Source organism: Phaenicophaeus curvirostris, chromosome Z, assembly GCF_032191515.1.
Source record: "Phaenicophaeus curvirostris isolate KB17595 chromosome Z, BPBGC_Pcur_1.0, whole genome shotgun sequence".
Classification (NCBI taxonomy): domain Eukaryota; kingdom Metazoa; phylum Chordata; class Aves; order Cuculiformes; family Cuculidae; genus Phaenicophaeus; species Phaenicophaeus curvirostris.
In genome coordinates this window covers 53609637-53630571 of record NC_091431.1, presented here as the reverse complement: position 1 = coordinate 53630571, position 20935 = coordinate 53609637, and the positions used below count along the sequence as shown (strand labels likewise).

General features: G+C 36.3%; 1 protein-coding gene across 2 annotated transcripts in view; it reads left to right on the top strand.

Moving 5' to 3' along the window:
• Window positions 1-20935, top strand: part of NLN (neurolysin) — a 39237-nt gene that overhangs the window by 6403 nt on the left and 11899 nt on the right. Inside the window, exons 1-7 of one of the 2 annotated variants that reach the window (XM_069879858.1) lie at window positions 6041-6119; window positions 6651-6907; window positions 9282-9430; window positions 14291-14398; window positions 15858-15960; window positions 16713-16873; window positions 18278-18413. In XM_069879858.1, the coding sequence (XP_069735959.1) occupies window positions 6679-6907; window positions 9282-9430; window positions 14291-14398; window positions 15858-15960; window positions 16713-16873; window positions 18278-18413 (886 nt within the window). In that variant the 5' untranslated portion in view covers window positions 6041-6119; window positions 6651-6678. Of the gene's footprint in view, window positions 1-6040; window positions 6120-6650; window positions 6908-9281; window positions 9431-14290; window positions 14399-15857; window positions 15961-16712; window positions 16874-18277; window positions 18414-20935 lie in introns of those variants that run through there. The other variant, XM_069879857.1, reaches the window with a different exon arrangement.

Genomic DNA, 20935 nt, shown 5'->3' with positions numbered 1-20935 from the left:
GTATTCACTGTCAGGAGCTGAACAGATCAAAGGACTGAGAAGCAAAGTATAAGAAGGACTTTAAATATGTTTGTCTGGTAGGAAAAAGTTATTACTTATATTGTGGGGCCATAGTCTCATTCCTTTGGCTCTACTGAAATCATGTTGCCCTGCAATTAGCTTTGAGCTATTTAACTGTACTTTTCTTGTTATGTCTTGGACTACACCCCACTTACCCCCACCTTCTGGTTTTGCCTTGGCTTACTCAGTTCTCTGCATATTTTGTTTGATTTTTGTCTTTTCTTTGCTACAAAAGATGCAATTATTTGTCTGAAATGGTGAGTCAAAAGTGAAACAATATGGAGATATATTTAAAGTTCAGGCAAGAATTGTGAATCTCTTTTACACAGATTTTACCCTATTGAATTTCTGTCTTAAGATCCATCCTGAAAACACAGACCAACTGCAATGCTATATATCTTACATTATATCAGATGATGCTGAATTCTCATTGTAGTTTGTTTCTGAAATGCTTTTTAACTTCTCCATTTAAAGGGAAGTATTCTGTTCCATAGGAGGCTTGACTGTTAAAAAGCTTTGCTTAAACCGTGCCTGTCTGCTATCATTTATGAGTTTGGTAGCACTTGGGTCTTATTTTCAAGGAAATGCTAACATATGACATAGTATTTAAGTATTAAATAATGTGTCCTGAGGCAATCTGTCAATTTTTATATTGCCTTAATAAGACGTGTCTATTTTTTTGTTTGTTTTTTAACAAGGCCACTAGGTGGAGTCAAAACACTGGGACCCTGCGGGTGTCGGTGGTGGGTACCTGAGGAAGCGACTAACGCACACTGCTGGCTTCCAGCATGTAGTACCCGTTCTCCTGCAACCTGTAAGACTAGGGAGTGTTGTTTAACCAAGACCTGCTGTTTCAAAGGATAAAGACCAAAATGTTATTACTGTTGTTCTTAATCTTAAATTGGCAGTTGATTACTGATTGAAGAAGTTCATTGTGCTTGTTGTGATTTACAAATCTGCTCTTTAGATCCTTAAGAGTGTCCCCGTAAGTATACAGAAGGTGCAAGAAAAGCTCACTTGTATTTGCTTGCCATTAGAGTATTCAAAAACTAGATGACTGAATTGTCTGAATTTGAGAACCTTCTCTCTGTCTTTCTCTTCTTTACCACTGAAGCTGTTTTCCCGGACCTTTTGTCAGCAAAGAATATGGTTTTCCATCCTACATGAAGCTGACTTTTGTGTAGCTACATGGCACTGTTGGGTCTATTAGCAAGTTCAATAAACTAGTCTGTGTATATATTTCCCAGGAATATATTTTTTAATGCACTTTATTCTATAAAATGGTACTTGTCATTGTAACTACTACTGTTTAGATGAAGATTAATTGAGAACTGGAAGTACCAATAAAGAGTCTTTGGGTAGAGTCATATCTATCCATATTTCACCAGAGTTAAATGAGACAGTAGGCTTAACTCTTGACCATATTATAAAGCTATTATCAGTAGTAGGAGAATATTGTGGACAAGCTTGCAGGCTTTTGTGTTTGTATTTTCTAAAGCTGATACTAACCAGTGCTGCTTCTGCTTCATAAATTGTGGCTTTCTTGGTTTATTTCAATAGCATTAATGAAACATGTCAACAAAGGGTTGCTTGGCACTTTCCAGTCACAGAAAATGTTTCTAAACAAAATCAGACTTACATAAACAACTAATATGTTTAAAATACTGCACAAGTTAAAAATGTAAATTCTATTGCTTTTTTTCTTAGGAGCAGTTATGTTTGCCACTGTATTGCTGTAATGAAGTAATTTAAAGGTCCTTCTCCTTTCTAAAATGAAATCAAATTTGTGTGTTCCAGAAGCAGCAAGTAATCAAATTGTATATTTGTTGGTAAAACAAATTACCTGTCATTGTAGAAAAATTAGCAATGATTGCAGTCTGTAGCTTAGAAGCTTTGCTTTCTTCTTAAAAATTCTTTCAGAGGTAGCTACTAAGCTTTTAAATTGTTATTCAACTTACACTGCTTATGGTAGGAATTATCATTCTTACTGCCTTTGCGATTGGCAGATCAATAATATAATTTCTGAAAACAGCTGCTTCTATCACACTTGTCATTGTAGCTGAACATCCAAACCAGACTTCCTATGCCTTTCCTTGTGAACTTCTGACCAATGAAGCACTGCACAGATGTATAATATATTTCAGGCTGCCCTGTCTGTCATTCCACGGATGTTACTAGGTGCTGTAAGACTGATCCACGGAAGAGAACAGTACAGGTTGCTAACAGGGGCCAGTTAGATGTTCATAGTAAAAATGCAATGTAAATAAAGGTGCTTTAGTTTTGAAGAACCTCACAGGAACATGAGAATTGAAAGGGACAACTAGGGTGATCAAATCTAGTCCTGTGCTGCCTTAGGTAACCAAGAAATATAATCCATTTTGTAAGGCGGTCAAGCTCCATGATAAAAATAAAGGGTTTTCTACTTCCTGGTGCTTGTTGGGTAGCTGTTTCAGAATCTTGACTGTCCTAATAGTTACAAACATCTGTTAAAATTCTAGCTTACAAATATTCCTGACAAATTTCTTTTGATTTGTTCTTATGTCAGTATTGCCTCTTGGCATCAATAGCTCTTTTCACTTTGGGGGACTTAAAATTGTATGCTCAATGACAGACATGATCTTCAGCCTTTTTTGCTGAACTAAATCAATGCATTTCATGTGTGGTTCTAGCAGTAGTGTAGGCTTAAGTGGCCATTGATGCTTTTGATCTTTTGTCTAGGGCAGCCCAATTCTTTTGAAGTCACACATCAAATAGATGATAGCACTGATAAGCTGAAAAACCTGTTCCTCTGCATTTTTTGGTCCACTTCATTTTTAACCTATATGCACCCCTGACTCTTTGGAGTGCTACCCTGCGAACAGTTATGCTGGTGTCATTGATGGGTTGATGTACTGGGACAGAAATGAGCAGCACAGGGAGGAAAAAACAGGAACGTTTTAAGGCAATACTGCTGCTGGATGTGAATCTTATCCTTAACCCAGGCTTGTTTACATTTGTCTACCATTCTGTACTACACTGCAGAAAATTTGTGTAATATCTGAAACAGTTAGAGCTGGTCAGTTCAGGCATTGGCAAAAGCCTACGAATGGCCACATGGGGTAATCACAGTACATGCATAACATTATTTACAGACCCACATTTGTTTATCCTTGTGTCTTATTTAAACTGAATAGACTTCTGATTGCTTAGTCCAGGCAATGGTTGGCTATTCTATGATGTTGCTACCATTTTCCAAAAGCAAGCCTAAAATAAGAATTGCATCTTATTTTATCAGTTGCTATTTGAAGAAAGCTGTTTTACTCTTGAATCTGGTTCCTCCCGGATTTGAATATAATTTATTTTCCAGTTTATCTCAGGGAAGTTGATTTCCCTCAGTGTTATGACTTACTGTAACATTTTCTCTCTAATAACATGACAAGTGTAGTTGCAGAGCATTTTTGAAACAGTCATGCTAGTATAGCTATACTCTTCTGTCTTATTTCTTTATAGTCTATTCAATCTTTAGTTTTGGCATGGCTTATTTGTTCATTGTTTGAACAAATAAGATTAAGTAATAGATTATTAATTTTATTGCTGTATGCTAAATGGAGTTTTGGGAATTAATTTATTTGTAGGTTTTTTGCAGTCAAAGAATACGAAATACTGAAGCATGAAAGAAATGGCCAAGATTTCACCTGTGCATAGATTTTTACTTGTGTATTGTTTTTTGTTAGTCTGATGTCAGTAACATTGACCAGTTACAATTTGATTGACTTGTAGCAAGATAAAAACACATGTCTATAAATGATTATTTGAGGAGTTGCATGTGGGGATTTTTATGTGAAATGTTATGGTTTTGAAGGCTTACCTTCGTTTGATCAATTAGAAAGGCTTAGATGTCTTTCTGAATTTGTGTTGCCTTTGTTGGTTTAGGTAAGAGATCGCTTACTTTTATCAGCATTTCAAAACTAGGCACTTCCGTGTTTTGCTGTCCTTTAACAGATGGGCAACAACTGCGGGCATTCACGGTAATCACTTATGCAATGCCACTAGCTAACATGCTAAGATAATCAGGTGCCATCTCCTTTTGGTATTTGAAAGTAGTGCTCTGCAGTACCAGGGACCTTGCATTCAAATTCATTAAATCAGTCCAACTTCAATTATTAATTAAAATTGTTGGACAGGCTGAAATTAAAATAATCTGTTGGTTCTAAGACTATTTTAATGTTTGTTTCTGGTACTACATAGCTGGTCAGTAACAGGGCTATTTTCTACATGTCTAGGTGGAGATAACAAATGACAAAAAGCTGTAGGTTCCCTTTGTAAAAGAATATCTGCTTCATATCCTGCAATTTAACATAGTAATCATCTTTTCTGTTGTTCAGGCTCATGTTTTCCTTTGATTCTGTTTTACTTTTATTTTGCCTTTAATTTGGCATGTTTCGTATTCTTTCTGGTTTTCTTGAAGGGTGGAGTGGGGATCAGAGCCTTGAACTTAACTTTTGACCAGGATCCCCTTCAGCTCCCATGAGGTTGTACCAGAGCTGCGCTAGCTATGTGTGAAAAATTAGACACAGGGCAGTTCAGTGTATATTGTACCCTGAAACTGGTGAAGTTCAGGTGTTCCCTTTGTCACATGGAATGAATAACAGAATTAATCTCTTAAGTTTTAAGTTTCTGCCATGGTTGTGCTGTCGGTTTCATAGACATGTATTTGATTACGTTTGTGAAACTCCTTTAGTGAGGCTATCTCTTAGTTTGAGATCCAGGTAATGCATATTGTAGTGTAAATAAGTTGAATGAAAATGAGTTGTTACCAGAGAGACAGAACAGACATAGAAGGAGTAGTCTTCATTCAGGCTTCATTTTCAGGCTTATAGCATTCATATGTTGGACTTCAATGTTTCTATATGCCAAAAGAAGGGAAAAGTAAACATCTTGTCTACATGGGTATAGAAGAAGTTGAATAAACTGTGGTAACGCAACAGGGGAAAAAATCTCAACATTAGTGGGTGAATAGAAATTTTGTTTTTCATTTTTGTCTTGCATAAAAATAATTTTGCCCAGGCTGCTTATAGACAGTTCCTCTTACAGACAAGTGAGACTTTTTATTTAATTAAATTTTTATTTAATAAAAAGGCTTGCCTTCATACAGAAGTCCTCCATGTAGCTCTTTTCAAATTGTTGGCATCTTGCTCTTCTGCTTTGTTTTTTTCCTTCAGGCTAAAATTGCCTGTCCTGTTATGCATGATCCCTGCATTGTATGCCAAAACGTATCTGAGCACTTACACACATAGCAGACTGGTTTTGCAATAAAATTAATACAAGTACAGTAGCTAGCATTAAGGTGTTTGCTACAAAATAGTGTTATGTAAACATCCTTTTTAGCAGCAAGCTCTCTGTGTGTGTTCTTATATGTCTTTAGTTGTGGTTGAAAGTGTAATTATTAGCATAACAACATGTGTTTTATTTTTTTTAAAATTATGCATCTGGAAGAGGGAGGCAGATAGTAAGTTTCTGCCAGCCAGAGATCCTCCTCTGATGCTCCTGTGGTTGTCTTATGATGCTAAACATTGCAGCAAGTTTTGCTTCTTGAATGCAAGCTGTCTTTTAATTACTATCAAATTATCTCCCTCAGCACCCGCTTCATATATAACTGAGCTATTAATGTAGTTTTTAGGTGGACATCCTGTTGACCGTGTGGGTTTCTACTAGGCCCGCTTCTGTCAGTTGCCAAAATCTGTAATTCTTTTCCTTTATATACCAGGTTGAATGTTGATTTGTTGGAGTGGGAGAGGAGAAGGCTCTATTTCTGAAGCCAATATCTTGTTAACTTGTATTTGGATTCATTGCTCCAAGTAACTTTTTTTAATGTTTTCTAGAAGATTAGCAAAAAGGCAGCACACTAATATTGGTTATGTATGTAAACATTTATGCTAGCTAAAGGTGAAATATGATTGATTTATATAATCAAGATTAATTAATAGTATTTGAATTGCAGTAAATTTATGTATTATTTTTGGCAACGGACTAAAACTGTCTATTTAAAATCCACAATAATTGAAGAAATAAATTATCAAGTGAGTAACAACTAGCTTTCCTCCCATGGTTGCTTAGGTGGCATACATCCCATATAAATATAAAATTATTTGCTATATGAATATGACCAAATTACCTTTTTTGTGTCTTTTGTGCATCTTTGCGGTTCCCGGTCTTCATTATCTACAAATCACTATATGGTTTTTATTCCTTATTTCAGAAGTGCAGGCCTGTCTGTTTCTGTAGAGTTTCAGGAGCTGTAATTCTCTTTTTGTTAGACTGAATAGTAACTTAATCTGTCTGGCCAATACCGAAGTTCATATCTTTGTCCAGGCTTAGTCATCCTTTAGATCAAAAATGTCGAAGGCAAACCTCTGATGTTTTTAAAATTAGACTTACATGATAAGGGCAACATCTGTGTATGGTCCTATTAGACAAGCTATGGCTTTAAAAAGGATGTTGTTCTTACTTCTAAAAATACACTGTAATTATTAATTTCTGCTTTAATGTTTACAGTATACTACCTCTTGAACCGGAATCTTACTATGAAAAGATCATTTATGTACTTTCAGGTCCATTGGGCCACGGCTTTTACTGAGAATGACATTAGGAGCAGAAATTACTAGCCAGCTCAAGGCTTCTTCGTACATAGCACCAGGCCGAAACCTTTTGAGATGGGACCTGTCTCCGGAGCAAATTAGAACAAGAACAGAAGAACTAATCAGGAGGACAAAGCACGTATATGACAGCATTGGGATGCTTGATATTGGAGAAGTAACACATGAAAATACTGTTCGAGCCTTGGCAGATTTAGAAGTGGAATATGCAGGTTAGTGTATGTTTTCTGTGGTTCTTTCCATAGAATATTCCATCTGCACATAAAGAAATGAGAAAAGGTAGTTGTTGCTTACAATTCTGGTGCATGCTGCTCTTGTGTAGAGGCCTCTCAATGGTCCTCAGATGCTTATAGTCTTTCAGGACCTCTCAGCCAAATAACATGATCAGCTACACACAGTTCTGCTGTTTTGTTGGAGAAACAAAACTAAGGATTAGCAAAATTGTGCTGCTGATCTCTTTGACGCATCCAGAGAACTGCTTTGGTCACCTGTTTTGTTTTGACATGTGAGGCTCCACAGAGTTACATTTTCTTTTCCAACTGTGTACAATTGGTAGGCAGCAAAGTGCAACGGCTCTGTTTTGTCTGAAGTAAGCATGGTACACTCAAACCTGACAAGCAGTGCTTCCTTAAAGCACTGCAAAACCTGAGGCAAGCAAGACAAATTGAACAATAGAAAGACTGATATGATGTGATGGTTGAGAATGGGGGAATTTTTGAATGTTTTTCTGGACTGCTTTACTTGCTTACTTTTATATTATATCCTGCAAGGCATTGAAGGATCCGGAGAGAGGTGTTGGTCATGCAGTCACATCTAGATTATTCTGAATAAATTAACAAGACATGCCAATACATGACTGTAATGATCAAGCACAGGTCAGTCAGTTAATTTGTTAGTAATTGTCTGTCAGAGGAGATGGAGAAAATAAACATGTCTTGGTTGTCTTTGTTTTAAAAAATCTATCACATGGTAGCTGCGTGACTCTCAAAATATTCAGTGTAATAAAATGTCAAATTCTCTTAAATCCTCTAGAAAATCTACAATGGAAAGGGAAGTGCTGAAAATGGCCACTCTAGCTTGGAGGAAAAAAAGAAAAAAAAAAAGCAGCCTGCAGTTAAAATGATTGTACTGTAATATCAGACTGGTTTTTACATTACTTAGAATTACAGTTTAGGCACATCCAGTGCATTGATGTGAATCAATGCTGGCAGAAAGGTTGGCTAATCTTATTCCAAGCAGCTTCCTGTCAGATTCAGTTTTAATTGTACCAATGTATTTGGTATAATTATTGTAAGGTTTTTTTCATCAAGACATAAAAGTCTTTGCTCCAAATTAAGTTAAAAGAAAAACTGAGAACGTAGTGGCCATCAGCTTCTCAGCATAGCCACCAAAACTTGCATCTTCCAAGATGTACTTTTTTCCTCTACATCCTGTTGCAGTAGTGCATCACATTTAAGCTTTTAATGGTAATATTGTACGTGAAATTAACATGACTTACTTGTGACAGTCCATGGCATGTAAAAAGGAAGTATTACTACAGTAAGACTTCCATTAAAACCTTGGAATTTTAAGTCCTTGGTGTCCTTTTCACATCTATGTGAAACACTCCAGTAACTGGAACTTATCTGAAAGGCACAGTTGACTGCAGATGTCACATCTCGCTTGGAAGATGCCAAAACTCACTTTATCATTTTGAAACATCTTGGCATGAGGACAGAAGGAAGGAACATGAAAGTTTCCTGTGGACTTCAAGAAGAATAAAATGCCTGTGTTTGCATTCTAAGGGCTGAGGGTAGCTCTGAGTTTTATTAAACAGCTTCAGATTACATAAAATTACAAAGTTTTAAATCATCCTAAAATTGTTGTTAATTTAAAGCGTGCTTTGGGAGAGGTGGAGAAGACTGAATTTATAACTGATTTTTAATTAAGTTAATTCAGCTGGTCAGAACAATTCATTCTGTTCAATGTCATTGTAAGATGCTATGTTCCTTTAATAAGCAAACGTATTTAATCTTAATATGGTATTTGAAAAAAGTAGTATTGCTCATCTCTGATCTCTAGAAGTTCAGAATACATAGACAGCATCTTCTGTGTTTGCTTTGTTGTTTCTCCTTAAACACAGAAGAGAAAATGGGGATTTTATACTGTTCTCTCAACAATGTAGAAATAACTTCAACACAGATGGGCCTGTTTGAAAGATTTAGAGCTTTTCACTTTAAATGCTAACATGGAAGCATCTGTGCCAGCTATGAAACAATGTCAATCTTCATTCACAAATGATTCATCTTTCATCAGTTATGTATGATATTTACACACCTTTCAGTTGACGTTGTAGAAGAAGGTGAGATAATTAGGCTTGGGTAATTTCTGTAAAACTGCTGTGTAGTGCACAGTTTTGTCCTTTCACCTATTCATTTTTACATTATCTGTAACTGCTTTATTTGCTTCAAGCCTGATCTGAAGTGTGAGATTACTTTGTGTGCTTGTTTCTTATGTCTTCAATAAATATCAGAAGGGGGGAAAATCCTTATCCTTAAAGCATTTCTAGCCTTCTGTGTAAGTGTTCATTGCCTTTTCTTTAAACAGTGGAAAGAAGCATGTTGGATTTTCCCCAGCATGTCTCACCTGACAAAGAGGTACGCTTAGCAAGTACAGAAGCTGACAAAAAGCTTTCAAATTTTGATGTGGAGATGAGCATGAGAGAAGATGTGTTTCAGAAGATTGTTTATTTGCAGGTAAATCACAATTATATCTGCATAACTTGTGGAGATGTAGATAAAATTCCAAAGTGAAAATCTTTTCTATAAAAGACTTAGTATCCACAGCATTTCTGTTGATCCCCATCAGTGTGTGTGTTTCCTCTGCGTCCATTCAGTCAAATCTTTCTGATGGGACGTAGCTATACAGGAAGACTGTGGTTCCACAAAATCCAGTGTAACTTTATGTTCCTGTTCTTGGCTTCTCTTGTCTAGATGTGTGTATCCTTCTCTCTCCATTGCAACAGCTTTGACTTTTGTCTAATCTTCCAATGAGCCAGTACAAAGAAGCTTAACTAGCAGAAGGAAATCCATCAGGAAAAATAGAATTCATAGTTTTCTGATGGCCAAGGTCCTTGAATTGATTTGCCCAGAGCATCACCAAGGGAGGAGGAAGAAAAGATGCAATATAGTAATATATTCAGGTTGGCTTATACTGCTTCTGAATTTGCATCCAAAATTGTGCTTTATTGAAGTTGTTGAGAATTTTAAATTTTAAAGTTGAGTTCTAAGTTATAAAAGTGAATGAGAACATGTAACTGGGAGTAGCCTCCAAAAATACTGATCTGATCTCCTAATTATAGACAGCTAGAGTGTATGCTCCTCCTTGTATGTAGCCTGAGCCTCAAAAATAAACTAAGTCAAAAAACACATTTACTGTTGAACTAGGTTTTATCCCTTTTATGGTTCTATTTAGCTTTCCTTCTAATCAAGCAACTACAGGTTTCTTGTATTCTTCATTCGTACTCTTTCATTTTGTGGCTGAGACAGGAAGAACATTTATTTTTGTTCAAATGCATCCAGTGACATTTACTAATAATTTTCCAAAAGTGTAATTTAAAGATAATGCACGGAAGCTGTCTAATGTGAAAACTGAAACATATGTATACGCATTTGTCTGTTGTCAGATGGGAATCTTCACTTTCAACCCCACTGATTTTTTACTTTCTTGTGATGCTGATAATATATTTCTTGGAGTCCCGTTTCTTGGAGTCATCATTTGTGCTTTTTGCAGCATTGACTGGCAACCAGATTAATATTTGGAGCACCTTATAACATGCCTTCCAATACCATTGTCTTATATTGCTGTGTTTTCTAGGCATGTTTTGAAGTGTTCTCCTGTAGCTAGGTATTGTTTATGTGTTTGTGGAAGTAATTAATAGTCTGTTTTGAGGCTCTTCTGTCCAGTGTTGGTAGATAGTGTCTTGTGTTGATTTTTTTTTTTTTCCCCTCTGTGCCTTATGCTGATTCCCCCCTTCCATTGCGTTGCTATTAATTAGATTATTTATTATATATTTAATAATTGCTGCGATTTTCCTCACCCTCTAGTATAATATACACAGATACATTCAGGTCTAATCTGCCACATCTGTGTATATCTACTACTATCTACTATGTATCTACTACTATATATTTTTATATCTACTACTACATCTATCTACTTTTAATTTACAGTAATTTCTGATAGTAGTGAAAACTGCTGTTATTCGCTAGTTTTACTTTCTTATAATCTCTTTTAAAAAATGTTTTCATTTGGTGTTTTCCTACTCATTTTCCTTTGCATCAATACTTGGCTTTTGTAACAGTTACAACTGCTTCTTAAATCTCCATTAATTTTGTAGAGATTTTTCTCAGCTGATCTGCAGCTTACGTGTTTTAGTAGTAGTTTTTGAGAGATGCAGTCTCTGAGCAAATGTCAGCTTCATAACTGAAAGTAGTAGCAGTTTTTGCTGTAGAACAGATGTGAAATTGCTGGTAGTGCCAGACTGATCAAGTCTTATTATTTCCAAATCACAAGTACTTGTTAATATTTTGCTACATTTCTAATGTCTTCTCCTCTTAGAAACTCTCAGTTGAAAAATCAGGCAGAGGCACAGAAAAAAGGCCTTCCACAGACCAAAATGTTATGCTGAAATAACCTCATCAGTTTAGATAAGCCAGTAAAACATTGTGGTTAAATGAAGTTTTTCATGGTTTAACTGAGAATTTAGTAGGTCAGCTATATAAGTTCAGTTTAATAATCCTGCACAAAGGCCAGATTAAAATGTGGTGAGGAGGCTGAAGGCCCTCACACTCCAATATTATTTATAATACAGTTAGTCCACTAAAAGATGAGTAAATCTGCTTCGTCTCAGTGACATCCTGAATGGTTTTGCTCCCATTAAAAAGGACTAAACTTTTCTAAGTTTCTTATTCCTAAATTCTGCTTTATTTAAGAACTGCTAATGGTTAAAGATGTATGAGGCTTTTTTTTATTTAATTAAAGTTAAAAGCAACTGAAAATAATCTGCTGTCTGTTTTTGCCCCACACGGCAGAGGGGAAAATTCCTGAATAAATTTATGTTGTAGAACATGTTCCAGGTCCTATTCTTTAGAAAACTTTTATTTTGAGGTCTTGGTCTTTGAGGAAACTTGGACTAAAGGTTAATTTGGTACTGAAACTACCATTTTAAATTTTATTACTTTCAACATCTGCACATGTTGGCTAGCAGAGGCATGCTTAAGAATGTTGCAAATCTTCTCCACCCACACACCCCCAGGAAACTCAGCCTGATGTAAACAGCTGCTGCAGCTTTTGTTCATGACATTCTAAGTAGATTTTGTTTCTTATGCTGCCTGAAGATTTCTTCATGGAATAAGGTAGCATGGTTGCCCAAAACAAGTATGAAATAGTACATAAAAAAGTATGTAAAATCATCAATGATGACTATTCTAAAACTTCTGGAAAGTTCCAGAATTTCATGTGGGTAATATATTTGAAATTAGCAGTTCTGTTGTGGAGTTTGCTCTTCAAGGAAATATGGGACGACATAGACCGCTGTGGCCAGACATAAGTTCAGAGATGAACAGAGAACACCCTTGGTTCCTGTATCTGTGAGGATTTATATGCTTGCTTATCCTTAAAGACCTGACAGGTCTTTATGAATGTTTATCGTCTTTACATTAAGCATGTCTGTGACAGAGATAAATTTCATGAAGACTAATATTAAGACTAGGAGCTATTTAACATTGCTTTCTTTGAAGTATATGGAGAAATGTGTAGTATTTAAGAGAAGGATAAAGAACACTAACGGTGCAGAATTTTGGGAAGTATTCTTTGCCAGAAGCAGAGCGGGAAGCCCACGTGTTGCATGAAGTAGAGTAATAGCGTTTATTTTTTCTCCTTTGTGTTAGGAAATACTCTGTGTGGCTTGCCTTCTGCATTTGTCACCAGTGAGGACGGAGATGTGAGGTTTGACTTGGAGATGGCAGAGGACATGGTTTTCTTCACTTCTTTTCCTCCACAAAGGAGAGATCCACCATTTACATCCTTTTATTTAAAAACAAACAAATGAATAAGCAATGGCTGAGCACTGCAAAAAAATCAGTCATACAGTCTCATGGCTCAATCATCATTGACTTTTGCTGTGTGGTGACCTATAGTAGTTAGATCATCCTTTCTATGGCTGCTTTTAAAAATGACCTGTAAACGGATAATAGGAAAAAGAAAAAATATTCGTCGTTCGCCTTATGTCAGTGTTGGTAAACTAAAATAAATCTGCCTGTTGCTTTAGAAAAGTTAGTTTATAACAAAGTGAAGTAACTGTTGTCCAATTTTCAGTGGACTCTAGAAATTCTTGTGTGTAGACTATGTGTAAGATTTTTAGGCACAATTGTACTAATGCTGAGCAGTCCTGCTGTACTGGGACTTGTGGCTCTTTGCAGACTGGAAATAAAGCTAAACTGTTCTAAACTCTTTCATGATTCTAAAAACCAATCTCCACTAAATTTTTAATCCTATTTACTGAGCACTCCTGGGAGTAGACATTGCTTATGTGTTGTGTGGATTATTTTTAAATTACAGTTGGGAAAACAATGTTTCACTTTTTTTTCTTATTTGTTTTAGCCTGGAATGGGTTCTTGTCTTGTTTTTTTTAAGGAAGAGAGGTAATTTGCATTGACAGATCATTAGTTGACAGCTGAATGCTGTTGTGTAACTCAAACTTTGCATGTTTCAACGTCCTTATTTTTCAGAAGCGCTAGTCAGGAATTAATTGTATGTAGGTAAGCTGACAAAAGAGCTGTTAAGACAAGTCGGAGCTCATTCTAACAGCTTCATATTTGAAGGTGAACTTATATAGAATATATCTTTTTTAAGAGGAACTATTGAGTTGACACCTTTTTAAAATGTTTGTAATGTGTATGGCATTAATTTCAATTTAGGAGAAAATGGCAAGTCACCAACTTAAACAGTTATGCTGTCATCAGTTTGAAGGAAGACCCTAACAAGACTAATCGGTGTTCTGTTATGAGTATCTTGTGCCTTAATATTAATTACCTTAGGAAATGAGTTGTCAAGAATCTTCATAAAGACATAACCATACATATAAATAATGTTTTATTTGTTGTCACTGATTGATTTGTTCTGAAGGAGAAGAGATGCTCAAATTTTATGCCATTTGATAACCTTCAGTGACACATCAAACCTTTTGGGTTTTTTTAACCCCTGTAAGTGTAAGGTAGAATTCATTTTCTAATTTTCTTCAGGAGGTAAGAAAGCTTTCTTTACAGAAAAAGCTCAAGTGCACTGTACTATAAACTAAAAGGGCTTACCATTATAGTGGCATGTAAATGTGCTGAGGTACTTGGTAGAAGAACATAAAACCATGCTACTTCAGCTTCAGAATACAGTATAAAGTATAAAGTAACTGTTTCTGAGAAGTCCTTCACATGAAATCTGAAATGTTTCTTTTTTACAACAGTGGTATTCTAAAGAACAGCTCTGTTCAGACCCTTCTAATGCTTGCTACGTTTCTTACGCTGTGTTGTAAATGTAATTATTCTATATTGTTGTTTCAGCAAACCTGCAGCCTAGAAGATGTAAAGCCTGAAACAAAGAGATATCTAGAGAAATCAGTTCAAGTGGGAAAAAGAAATGGACTCCATCTTCCTAAAGAAGTGCAGAATGTAAATATTTGGCTACTGGTTTATAAAGTAAAGGTGGCAAACTGTCAAAGGGATGAAATTATGATTGTAAAGCTGTAGTAAGCATATATTTAAACTTTGTTCTTTTGGACTTGCTTTATTACTGCTCAGATCTTGACTGTTCTTAATTCCAGATCTATCCTTTAGATTTCTATCACCCTAAATTTTTTTAAATTAATGTGTTGGACAGTCATGGCACTTGGTGGATAGAGGTGGTATGCATCACCTCTGAGCCTTCCACAGTAAAAGAAGCCAATCTGCAAGAATATCAGTTTCATATAGAGAATGCCTAAATTAGATAGATCCTAGCCAAGAGAGCTCTCTAAAATGTTATTTGTGAATCAAAGCTTCAGAAGTATGTGTAATTGTTACAAGACCACAGCTATTTTAATTATTATCCAGTGTTATAAAATGCATGGAAGACTTCAGCATTTTGACTGAAAAAAGCTTGAGGCGGTGTAAAGGGAGTACAAGCCATGCTGAGAATTCTGGCCCCCTTAAGGGAGGTTTTAATGAAGCATATAAAAAGCGCTTGTCACTTTTGAAAATCATGAAGTAAACTTCTTATTGTTATACAACATCCTTTGGAATTTAATCTCTATTTATGACTCTTGAATTGACTTCCCCCTTTGTAGAAAATAATCATTCTTCATCCATGTCCTTCAGTTAGTGGAAACAGTTTCATGTGTATTTGCTTTGCTTTAAGGCAACTCATGCCTCTAAAGGAATTTTGAAATACTTTACAAGGTGACAATAGTTGAATTACATTTAAGTAAAAGATTGAGTAATGATAGTCTGCCAAGTTTTGTATTTGGTGTATGTTCTTCTACTGGTCACTACTGTGTTGTGGACTTGACAGTGAGGGGTAGGGACGTGCTATGAGATGTACTAGAAAATGTTTCAGATGGGTGAATACCAGGAATTTTAAAAAGGTTTTGGAATGGTTTGGTCTTGTGTGAGCATTCTTCTTTCTGTCATACCTTTACAATTCCAAAGGCATGGTTTTCAATTGGTTATGTTCATTTTTACTCCCTTAATTCTCGCTGATTTTAGTAGCTGTGTTTACACTTAAAATTGTAAGTTAGGCTTTTCAAATAAAATAAAGTAATTGAATGTTAGCCTGTAAGGCTGTTCAGAGAAGGTGTTTGTGTTTGGTCCTCCATGATCTGAAGACACATTTGAAATGTTGAAGCCATAATCCTAACCCCAAGTTCATTTGCAGCAATATTGCTCAGGACCAAAAGAAAGATAAAAGATAAGGCTGAGGGATGGTGAAGTGTGACGCTACCTACAGTGTGTTACTTAATCAGTGCTGGTATTCACTGTTGGTTATGAGATAAATAGCCTAGCTGGAAAAAGTGAATACTATTCATGTGGAAGATTGTAATTGCCAAGTCTGTTATTTGCTTTTTCCACTAAGTTCAATTCATTCCCGATACAGGAAATAAAGGCAATGAAGAAAAAAGTGAGTGAGCTATGTATAGACTTTAACAAAAACCTGAATGAGGAAAGCACATTTCTTGCATTTTCTAAAGAAGAACTCGGTGAGTAGTGTGCTCACTTTTTCCATTTCTTCAACCTTCCAGTTCTACTGGAGAAATCTTTTTTGACCCAGTGAATGATGGTTAGGTCAAGTGAAATTCTGGCAGTTTTTCTGTCTTCTCTGTTTCTTTGTTAATCCTTCCTCAGAGTCAGTTTAGAATTATCCTTTGTGGGTGCTCATGATTTCTTCAAAGGCTTGTGCTCTTCGAAGGGTTTGCCTTGCATCAAGCCTGTGTACCTATACTGTGTTTCTTTTCTCATAACTTTTTTTCTTCTCTGCTTCTTTTCTCCATTCTTCATCTTCAGGCAATCCCTGATGTGTTATTTTTATTGCAGTTATTTGAAAAAGCTCACCTGTCCAACAATATATTTTAGCTACTTTGATCATTTAAACTGATCTAGAAATCTTCATGTGGCAGAATTTGGGGGTTCATGATCTGAAGGGCGTGGCATAAAATGTGCTGTAATAACACCAGGGATATTTTGTCGTATACAGGTTTTATCTAGTAGCCTTACATGTACTTCTCTTTTGCCAACGTATGTTCCAAATTTTTTTTAGGTTTTTTTACTTGGTTGTGATATGAAAAAAAAAAAATTAGCTAATAGATTAAAAAGAAGGGTTATATTTCCGTGGAGATATCTGATGTCAAATTAGATTGCAGCAAAACATAACCATCTCACAAAAAAAAAAAAAAAAAAAAAGATGGGATTAGGTAATTCTGGTAAACATTGTTTATTAAATTGTGATCTATAGAAGGCCTTCCTGATGACTTTATTAAGAGTTTAGAGAAGACTGAGGAAGACAAATATAAGATTACTTTAAAGTATCCCCAGTATTTTCCTGTCATGAAGAATTGCTGCATTTCAGAAACCAGGAGAAAAATGGAATCTGCCTTTAACTCGAGATGCAAAGAGGTATGTTGCATATTGACTGTTCTACAGTATATTGACAGAGTTGGAAAATGTAGATATTCAAATGTTAGATTTGAGCTGTATGTATTGTAAAGTACTATGAAATCAACATTTACCAATGTGATCTCTAACAGCTTCTTACTCCGGTTTACTCTGATGTCTAAAGGCCTTAGAAGTTGATTATCTGACTCTGTGTGTGTGTGTGTGTATTAAAGTTTCAATGGTGCTGTTAATAGAATTTACTCTTTGGCCAAACTTCCCAATTGTTCGGCAGCTGCTGCTGGCACTTTGCTCCCAGATGAGGATGTCTGATTGTAGCTTCTGTAGTACTTTGGGATTCTTCAGAATAAGAGGGGTTACTTAAGCACACAGTTTAATTATGAAATACAGGTGATTAAATGTGAAATTAGTGCACTGCATATTGATGAGAATTTTAATTGGATGATAAAAAATACCATAATTTTTACAAAATATTAATTTAGTTATGTGAAAAATAGTGGGAATCGTGCCTTATAAAAAGAAGAAATAATTTCACAAATTATTTGTTAGATACTGGTGAGAGCAGGCGCTTAGACAGATGCAATAATGAAAAGGGTAGAAAGGATAGAAGTGTTATTCAGGCAATTGTACCAACCGTTCATTAGAGGACAATGGCACAGTTGAGATTTTGTATTTGAAGTGCTGGAAAGTGTGATGAGTACAAGATAAGATAAAATGGTGCCAAGAACCGAACACTTTGCAAGACGGCACATTTAAAAGGATTTGCTGTTAAAACTGGGGACGATATTCAAAGCTACTGCTTGATTTTTTTTTTTTCTTAAGAAATTTCACTTTTTTCCAAAACTGAAGATTAACAGAGTTACACTTTCAGCTTCTCAAGGATCTGCCACCACATTTAGGTCAAGGTCTGAGGCTTCTGTGTTTCAAATCTCTTTCTCTGACTGCTGTAGTCAGAGTGACAAAAGGGAAAGTTCCAAACAGGCTTAGAATGTTGGCAGGATAGTTTTGCAGTCTGTCTTCACCACTAACAAGCAATTAAGCCTGCTGTCAGTCAATTCCCTGTTATCTTTCACATTTAAATGACTGATGATGGAAAAAAACTCTTTGCAACAGTTGAAGACTTGTTATTATCCTACAAGGAAATGGTATATCTTTTGATTAATTAACACAGATAAATTATCATAGGGAGAGTAATGGCTTAGATTGACTAGAAAATGAGCTAGCTGCAATCAAATCATGTGACAAAACCCAAGAATCTAGCTAAATGTAAATTTTTCTGTGTATGTTAAATTGTTTCATTTAAAATGTTTGCTGTTTCATGTGACTACAGATTTTGTTTGAGTAATTGTCTTGATAACATGCACTTTCTGGTTTCACTTTGCAAATTTGGTTCCTTTATTTTTTTAGGAGAACTCAAAAATTCTTCGGGAATTGCTTCCACTGAGGGCAAAAGTAGCAGAGCTTCTTGGTTATAATACACATGCCAACTTTGTCCTGGAGGTAAACACTGCAAAGAGCACAGATAATGTTACAGCCTTCTTAGGTTCGTTCTTATTTATAAACCATATTTTTATATTGGGGTAGCAAAATGACTTCTCAGCCAAGATAAATTTACATACATAATTGGACCAGTGTCCATCGTGTTAAGGTAGGAAAGGAACTGCATTGTCTCTGTCCTGTCATATTTTTTTTTTCTGGACCATAGCTGTACAAATGCAACTGCTCCAAAACAGGGAAGCACAAGACAAAAAACTGAAAATAACTACTTTGTGACAGCAGATATAGGCAAGCAGTTGTGCATTTCTCTGCCCCAAAATGCAGTCATCCTAATTTAGAACCACAATAACATATGCAGCCTAAGCAATATTATTAGTTCAAGAGGCTGTGTCACAGTTGAAGCTTTTTCATTTTTTGTGTGTCTATAGCCTTAGTGTCTTTTTATGACACAACTGCAATGCAAGATTACAATATGTGTGATGATGCATTTCCATGAGCTGAATTAGAAAATTAAATCTATAATGACAGATTAAATTTGGATTTCAAGCCCTTTAATGGAATTTTATTGGAAAAGAGAGATATCTTAAAAATTCTAAACTGAGCAGTTTAAGAATTTATAGACATCCTGTTGACCTCTGTGGGCCTGCTCTTCTACGCAGAGTTATGGAATTATGTAGTTCCACAGAATAGTATGAGTGGCTTTATTAACGTGTCCTAACACAGCTTAGGATTGTATATTTAGGTATTGTATAGATAAACTTAAAAATAACTAAGTACACTAACAAAGCCTTTTTGGTGGTAGTGGATTTTTGTGTTTATACATCAGTAAGGTTCAAGCGTGCCTCTTCCTTCACCTGTAATTCTGTTGTATTTCTCCTATTATAATGTGAGCTCTGCTAGATATTAGACGATGCCAATTATCTATATATTTGTCAATAAACCTACACTTAATTTTGGTTTATGATTAAATGTTAGAATTAACTGATTTTTTTTAAGCGTATATAAAGTAGTTCAGACTCCTTTCTATCCGTTGTATTTTAGTGATTCTAAAGGGACTTACATAATACTGTGGTTTCCGTTTGTTTTGCAGGTGACGCGTCACAATTTAGCACTAATTGTTGTGACTTTAACTTTTTACAGTATGAGATCATATACTTTTCTGCTTCTAAATATCATGTTTCATGGTAATTCTTATAGAGGGAGAATATTTATAAAATTGTTGGCTTCATTTTAGTTGTTTTGATATAACCTCAGCTAGAAGCACAACTGTGTGGAACAGGCTGGACAGCTGGGCAGAGTCCAATGGCGTGAGGTTTAACAAGGCCAAATGCCGGGTCCTGCACTTGGGGCACAACAACCCTGTGCAGTGCTACAGACTAGGAGAAGTCTGGCTAGAAAGCTGCCTGGAGGAGAGGGACCTGGGGGTGTTGGTTGACAGCCGACTGAATATGAGCCAGCAGTGTGCCCAGGTGGCCAAGAAGGCCAATGGCATCTTGGCTTGGATCAGAAACGGTGCGACCAGCAGGTCCGGGGAGGTTATTCTCCCTCTGTACTCGGCACTGGTGAGACCACTCCTCAAATCCTGTGTTCAGTTCTGGGCCCCTCACCACAAGAAGGATGTTGAGGCTCTGGAGCGAGTGCAGAGAATCATAGAATCATAGAATAACCAGGTTGGAAGAGACCCACCGGATCATCGAGTCCAACCATGAAGAGCAACAAAGCTGGCGAAGGGGCTGAAGAGCAGGTCTTACGAGGAACGGCTGAGAGAGCTGGGGTTGTTTAGCCTGGAGAAGAGGAGGCTGAGGGGAGACCTCATTGCTCTCTACAACTACCTGAAAGGAGGTTGTGGAGAGGAGGGTGCTGGCCTCTTCTCCCAAGTGACAGGGCCAGGACAAGAGGGAATGGCCTCAAGCTCCGCCAGAGGAGATTTAGGCTGGACATTAGGAAAAAATTCTTCACAGAAAGGGTCATTGGGCATTGGAACAGGCTGCCCAGGGAGGTGGTTGATTCACCTTCCCTGGAGGTGTTTAAGGCACCGGTGGACGAAGTGCTAGGGGACATGGTTTAGTGTTTGATAGGAATGGTTGGACTCGATGATCCGGTGGGTCTCTTCCAACCTGGTTATTCTATGATTCTATGATTCTATGGTTTGCTCTGCTTTGTTCATATATATTCATGTTTTAAATCAGTATTCATAAGCCCATCTGATGTCTAGGAAGAAAACCATTCTGTCCTGTGACATATTCTGTGACATTGAGCATAATACAAGCTACAAAAAGTATTTCAGTCATGTTAAGTGCATACAGAGGTTACAGCCTACACAGAATCAGGAGTGACAATTTCTAGATTTTACAGTTTAGGTACCGATAATGAACATGAACCTGAATTCCTAAGGAAGAAAACAGTCTCTAGTATTCCAGAAATACCTACAAGAGAATGAGTAAAATTTATACATTATGGGAGTTTCAATAAGCTTCAGTGTTTTCTATTCAATATGCTGGATTTGTAGTGCTTGCCCAAGAAAAGCCATATTCAAAAAAAATTGGGATGATATAGGTGACTACCAAA